This window comes from Mytilus trossulus, chromosome 11, assembly GCF_036588685.1.
Source record: "Mytilus trossulus isolate FHL-02 chromosome 11, PNRI_Mtr1.1.1.hap1, whole genome shotgun sequence".
NCBI classification, from domain to species: domain Eukaryota; kingdom Metazoa; phylum Mollusca; class Bivalvia; order Mytilida; family Mytilidae; genus Mytilus; species Mytilus trossulus.
In genome coordinates, this window is record NC_086383.1 from 65902869 (window position 1) to 65910533 (window position 7665).

Here is a 7665-nt window from a genome sequence, read left to right on the forward strand (position 1 = left end):
TAGGTTGAATACTTAGGGAGGGGGACTAGAGTCATGGCCATTGCATTTTCATTTATGTTTGAACATGACAAAGTCAAATTATCTGCGTAATTCAAGCTGTTATAAGTGCTTTTAACTTCATATCGAGTATACATGTAGGTCGTTTATCAGTTGAATAAATTGTTGAACTTTAAGCTCAGTTAAGATTTATAAATCATATGATACTGATATGTCATTCAGTCTGCTTTTTCTCAATAAATATATGATACGACATAAATTTTCTTAATCATATGATACAATGTGATATTTCTTGCATTTTTGTAAAAAAAAATTATGTCTTCCGGTTTATCCACATACACACCCAATTAGTCTCTCTAACGTACTTGTACCTCTCCAAGGGCGTCATTCGGTTTATCTGCGTGTGCATTGAGTAGAATAGGAGAAAATCCCGTTGATCGAGTCGGCTACGGTCTGTTAAGAGTAAGAATACACCTTTTGTTATTGTGGTGTATGTCCAAAAATCTGAAGTTGACAAATTGACATTTGAACATAAAAGGGGAGGCAATATTATTAAATTTTGGATCAATTTAAAGAGTTTTTGACGGAAAAAGAATATATAGGTTTTTGTGGAGGAGTCATTTGGCACTTCGTTTTAAGAGTAGTTTATGTTCGAAAATCTGAAGTTAAGGTTGAGAAACTGAAATGGACAAATGAGATTAAATGGATAAGGGCAATTTTAGTTAATTTTGGACCATTTATAAAGATTGTGACGGGCAACAATTAAGAAGTTTTATGTTCGGAAATCTGAAGTTAGGGATACAAAAACTGAAAATGACAAAATTAAATCAGGGAGTATGGCACTCGAGGATAATTTCAGACCAATTTATAAAGATTGTTAGGGCAACGGCTATATAAGTTTTGTAGAGAAGATATTGGTGCATTTTTTAGGAAAAACTTCAAATTGGTAATCTTCGAAAATATTCGCCGTGGACACAATTTCACCGTTTTATGATTTTGAGGTGTAAAAACTTCAAAGGATGGTTGAAATGGAAGAAACATGCCGTTAAATTATATTTTTATAACAAATATGATTATTTTTTAAAATGAGACTAAATTTCGGCACTTATTGCAAAGGACCGAAAAATGGACAATGTTTTTCAGCCAATTTCCTGAATAACAAAAACGATTTCAAAGAAGCATTCCGTAGTAATTCTTTGACTGATTGCCCTAAATTTCAATTTTTTACACCTTTCAAATGTCTGCTATTCGTTTAAAATGAAATCTATTTGATAAATATTGTTTAAAGCTGCAGTTATTTGGCGAATATGTGTCCCCGTTGACAAAAAAATAGGAAATTTCAAACACCCTTTAATCCAACTTTTCAGATGATTTTACTCAAAACAAACACGTTTTCAAGCTAATAGTATTTTGCATTTGAAGTTATCTTCATATAAAAATATAAGAATACTTCAAAAACATAAAGACCTGAACATAAACTGAAGAAAACATGGAAAGATATGGCGAAAATGAGCACCCCACTCTACATTTACTAATTTCACATTTATTCAAATGGTAAGTGAAGCTTTGGAGGGACCATTGATGGTTTTGTTTTTACTAAGTTTGCTAGTTACTTTAATACACCACAAGGTAGTAGGAAATATTTTGTTAAATGGTTGATTTTAAAGTTGAGTTATCTCCCATATTTGGAATTAAAATAGAAAGATATGATTGCCAATGAGAAAAGTCTCAACCAGACAACTAAAGAATGATGTAGAGGTTAGAAACTAGTTTACCTCAAGTATTTCACCATCTTCTATTTTTCTGCACATTTCTGTTGCAACTTTTACTGAAATAAAAAAAAGAAAGATTACAACTATATGTTTCATTTAGAAAAACCAGACTTTAAAAATCTATCTATGTACTGAATACAATGTTTTTTTCTAATTTTTGAAGGCTGTATTGGGACCTATATAATATATGAATCGCTTATACCTTTTCCATTTGAACTCTGAAAGCTGGGGCAGATCCAGCCATTTTAAAAAGGGGGGGTTCCAACTATATGCTCCCTTTCAAATGCATTGATTGTCCAAAAAAAGGGGGGGGGTTTCCATCCCCGGAACCAAATCCCCAGCGTTCCAACCCACGAACCAAATCCCCCCTCTGGATCAGCCAATGGATAGATAGTTGTCTTATTGCCATCACATTGCATCTCCCTATTTTATTTCAAGTTAGTGTGTGATATGTCAAAGGTCCCATAACTCCGGATTGACTGCCACAAATTTTAAATAGTACCCATTTTTATTAAGGGGCCAGCTGAGGATTTTCTTTCTGCATTTAAGACCTATTGGTGGCATTTGGCTCTTATCTCTTTGACACTTCATTCCTCATTTCAATTCTCATTTTCAAGTTAATTGTCATCCCTTACATCATTGTACATACATTAAAAACTGTCTAAGAGAAACGTAACCATCAAAATATAAGCATCCTTATTTTGACTGCTTCCCACTATACATACAGTACACTTCATGATGAGGGCCTCAGGGAAGATTTGAAGATTAGTTATATAGCTAACTGTGTTACCCTCTTAAAATAAAGTATTGTTTCCATTCTCAATTTTTTTTATTGTTGTTGTTGTTACACTTTGATACTGCCAATTTAAAAAGAAATGTGTCACTTGAAATAAAAATTTACCAATTAATGGTAAGAGTTAATGGGATTGCAAAATTTTTGTGAAGTAAGGCCGAAAATAAAATTCAAATTGTTTCATGTTGCCTACCGTAACTACCTGACTGAAAAAAGTATGACACAAACTGTTTTTATTTTTCTTTTTTTATAGATTTTTTCCTGCTCTAACATTATTTGCCTTTGTAAAACATGCAATTTTGTTGTTGGCCATACCTTTGACAGAAACATCAGGTAAGAAGACTTGCATAGCTTTCAGACTCTCTGGGATCAGTTTCTCGTTCATTTCTTTAACATTGTCTAAAACTTTTTCTAATCTCTCTGGTTCCCTGTTTTGTCTTTTATCCTAAAAAAGCAAAATAAAATAAATAACAGCATCTTAGTGACAGTCTGATATTACACTTGACTATTTTACAGATTAAGAAATCTCTAATAAATGTATGTTCATACATACATTATTTGTGTTATTAAAATTTTATTTTTGTGTTATGAAAATTTGCTGTTACAAAATATTAGAAATTATTATAAAGTAAGGAATGTATCTCCCTCATGCAAAGCTCTGATTCCTTTCATGGATTTGGCTATACTTTTTGGACCTTTTGGATTATAGCTCTTCATCTTTTATATAAGCTTTGGACTTCAAATGTTTTGGCCACGAGCATCACTGAAGACATGTATTGTCGAAATGCGCATCTGGTGCAAGAAAATTGGTACCGTTAATTTTATTCATATTGTCCAGATCCTGACAATTGTTCAAATATAGATTCCTACACTGCAACAAGTCTATTTCAATATTTCTCCACTCGAGACAGTTAAATTTTATCATTTATTATATAGCATGAGGCTTGCCGAGCTCTTTATATAACTAAAATTTAACTGTCGAGAGTGGAGAAATATCGTAATACACCAGTTATAGTGTAGGAATCTGTTTCTCTAATGATTTTTATCATTTTTTTTCAAAGATTTTCAGAAACTTGTGTTCTTTATAAAAAATTGTGAAGTCATCAGGCATGGTCACCTTTTTTCATAAAGTCACAATCCGAAAATTCAGAAGAAAACAAAACATTTAGATGTCATAATCAAATTTGACTTATCATTTGCCAAGAAAAAAAATTTCACTAGTTAGGAGAAACATTTTTCTCAAACCGGTCAGGAAATGTGAAAATAGAACAAAAATTAGAGAATACTAATCAGTTTATTGGTGTCTTCTAAGTCTTTAAAGGACAGGGCTAGACTAAAAAATGCTGGCCATGTACCGGTAGTCTCTGTTGTTTCTAAAAATGTAATATTTACTTATTTGGTCCTGCCTTTTTTTGTTACTTTAATTACATATCCTAATTTTTTACATAAATTGTCATCATGACACTTTTTTATGATGTAGCTCATCCTTCCTTTTCTTTTTGAACTCAAAACTCCTATCCTGCTTTTTTTTTGAAATTTCATCCTAGCCTAGGTTTGTATTTCAGTCAATGTCAGTTGTTTGAATTAGAGTTCCTATTATTGCTAAACTCACCCAGCATTAGTCCCATTAATGAATAAAAACCTCACAATCATTTCTGAATTTACAACTCCCTTGAGATCTGATCAGTGATGAACAGGATCCTAAAACATACCTCAAATTCTTGTACGAAGTGGTTGATATGTCCTTGTAACACTGGTCTGTGGTCCAGTAATCTTGCATGAATCTCATTCACATCTATTGTTTAAAAATGAAAAACATTCATTCATACAATAATATTGCATTTCTTTAATATTTCAAATTCAGGAATCATTAATCAAATTATAATTTGATATACATGTATTTAAGTTATCAAATGTTCACAATAAACTTTTGACATACATTTTAGTTTGTTGGCATGATATGCCTCATCGACCATTTATAGCTGACTATGCGGTAAAGGCTTTGCTCATTGTTGAAGGCCGTACAGTGACCTATAGTTGTTAATGTCTGTGTCATTTTGGTCTTTTGTGGATAGTTGTCTCATTGGCAATCATACCACATTTTCTTTTTTATACTGTAGAAATTATTGAGGCAAAAAATTATAATACATGCTAACCCTTCATTGTATCTACCCTTATTTGTGTGTCTTTAGCCTAAGGTAGCAACACACAGTTAGGAGTTTAGTTTCGCATTATGGCCCCTGTGGATTTTTCAAATAGGAAAGTTATTGTGTAATAAAATATATTTTTAGACAGATGAGTGCTAATTTAGCCTTCAAAGATGGTTTATAAGAGCATCAAGATTATTCTTTACATGTTTTATGGGCTGTTTTCTGTTTGACAGTCCGTATTTTCATAGCTAGACCCCCCCCTTTTTTTAGCCCAAGTATTGAACGCGTTGGTTTTTTTCTTGCGCATATATCAAATTATTGTTTTTATCAAGATTTCATGGTACATTTTGGAATATATTAAATGTATAGTTAAATCAGATGTAAGAAATTGATTCCCTATCACCAAGTTTTTTAATCAAGTCTTTGGTATGCAATAAGCATGAAGATTAAAATTTTTATGCTTAAAATTGATAAATTTTGTACAATGTTGCATCATCAGAGGTCTTATTATGATATTCAACATTAAAAAACTGACAAAAGAGGTACAATTTTTTAAGATTTGGCTAAAAATTGAGGTAGAGACAAGATTTTACACTTTGACTTGGCACCTTTCTTAAAATCAGTTTTTGTCGCGTTTCAGTGTCAACTGCTGACCTTCATAAAATATTCATTACCCAACCAATTTTCAAAAATAAAAGGCCATTTTACTCGTTTTAGCTAGCAGAACTCAGAAAATAAGTTAAAAGGGAGAATTTGAAAAAAATATTTACTATTAAGGTAGCAATACACAGTTAGGAGTTTAGTTTCGCATTATGGCCCCTGTGGATTTTTCAAATAGGAAAGTTATTGTGTAATAAAATTCATTTTTAGACAGATGAGTGCTAATTTAGCCTTCAAAGATGGTTTATAAGAGCATCAAGATTATTCTTTACATGTTTTATGGGCTGTTTTCTGTTTGACAGTCCGTATTTTCATAGCTAGACCGGCCATCGGGCCAGAAATTAATGTACTGTTTACAAACACTCTTTTTCTACACGAAGTTTTTGACGCAATTTTACAAAAAAATGAGACGAAAGACATATGATTTTTATTGGATTTCCTGAATGATATATGTACACAGTTTCAGAAAAGTTATTACTTCAAGCGATTGAAATTCTACTTTTAGCCAAATTTTGGGGAAATATGAGACATCTTTCCCCCCCCCTTTTTGCAATATTTTATAACAAATAAATGCAGATTGTTGCCATGGTTACACCAAAAAGAAATTATATTTTACCATTTTATATACTGAAAATAAAATCTATGGAAGATTTTGATTACATACATATGCCCATATATGACACAAACAGTAAGCTTGATATTGCAAGAAAGCAATGAAAAGGGAATGGTAAAATTCATAAGGGGCAAATTTTAGTATTTTTTCCTAACTGTTTATTGCTACCTAAAACTTTTTATGCTATTTTAGATCAAGCACTGTCAAAGTCAGACTGATTCCCTGATAAACAGCTAAAAAATGTCTGTAAATTAAATAAGATTGGGGACGAAGTCCCCAATTACGGTAAAAAAATCAATAAAAAAAAAAAAAAAAAAATCGGGAAAATTTCCCGAATTTTTTCATTGTACTAATGAACTCAAAATCGTTAACTTTTTTTTTCAGATCTACTTCCTGTTACGGGTTTCCCCGCATTTGCGCAGATATCTGTCTTGTTTGCATGAGACTTTAAAAACAAATTATATTTATCAGTCTAGTAAAATATAAGATTGGATCTCAATACATTTTCAATTTGAATAATTGTTTGATATGAAAAAAACGTTATCTGATGAAAGCGTTTCTTTTGTTTACATCGAATATGACGTCATAACTTTAAGAACGTCACAGCTAATTCCCTAACAACAGAACCAAAATCGGGAACGTTACGTACGGTATTTCGGTTTCTTTTATCAACATGGTAAAAAAAAATAATACATAGAGACTTCGTCCCCATTCACAGGTTATGCCTGCCTCATATTATTGCCTATACCTACATACCCTAATTTTTTTTCAACACGTTTTAAAGGAAACACATGCATTTTTTTTTGGCCTTCGCAAAGACCTTGTTGGTGAAAGGTATTACCATGATTACTAAAGTTCATGAACAGTCAACATGTTAAAGTTGAAGCAGTTTTTAATGACGGCACCTGAGACCACCAATAGTTTTTGGTGGGGTTTGTGTTGCTTATTCTTTAGTTTTCGATGTTGCGGCATGTACTATTGTTTGTCTTTTTTGTCTTTTTCATTTTTAGCCATGGTCTTATGTCAGAGTGTGACTGTCCCTCTTTAATAAAGTCTCAACGTAAGAGTTTGAGCTTGAATATTCCCACTCACTGGTAAATAAAAACACAAATGTTCAAAAAGGCAAACATATAACACGATCTGAATAAGACAAAAACTGATAAAAATACCTTTAAATATTGTTTGGTCAATCATGTTTTAGAGAAAGCCCCGCCCACTTTTTGTTGTATCAACGTCAAAATATATCGTTACAACATCACAATAAAAGTGTCCTTTTTCAAACGCGTGTATGATCCTCTTTTGAGTCTTAAACCGTAATCGGATTTTTTTCCGGAAATAGATAAACATTGATTATACAAGTTTGAGCTTTCTAAAAAGCGGTGAACTGCTGCGCTCTAGCCAACTTTAAAATAAAATATATAAACGTGCGCCGCCATGCCGAGCCGCCATGTGGGTGTTGATTTGTAATAATAGTTGAAATGTGGTAATTTTAGATATTGATTGATATACAATCATTTTTTTTCCCTTTACTAAAAACTACTTGTTGAAAATTAAAACCTTTACAAAAAGACACGACTGTAGAGGTTCAAATATAAACTACAGAGTATGCAATTTTTGTTAGGCAGTGGCTATTCTACCGGCTCCGGCAAAATAGCCTCTTAGTTCTTTTCTACCAGCTCC

The 7665-nt window shown here is 32.1% G+C and overlaps 1 protein-coding gene across 2 annotated transcripts in view; it reads right to left on the reverse strand.

Moving 5' to 3' along the window:
• LOC134691429 (biogenesis of lysosome-related organelles complex 1 subunit 5-like) overlaps nt 1–7262 on the reverse strand; it is a 280858-nt gene extending 273596 nt beyond the window's left edge. The window contains exons 1-4 of one of the 2 annotated variants that reach the window (XM_063551953.1): nt 7155–7262; nt 4275–4357; nt 2878–3007; nt 1773–1825 (exon numbers count right to left, since the gene is read on the reverse strand). In XM_063551953.1, the coding sequence (XP_063408023.1) occupies nt 1773–1825; nt 2878–3007; nt 4275–4357; nt 7155–7179 (291 nt within the window). In that variant the 5' untranslated portion in view covers nt 7180–7262. The remainder of the gene's footprint in view (nt 1–1772; nt 1826–2877; nt 3008–4274; nt 4358–7154) is intronic. The other variant, XM_063551954.1, reaches the window with a different exon arrangement.
• Nucleotides 7263–7665: the final 403 nt, after the last annotated feature.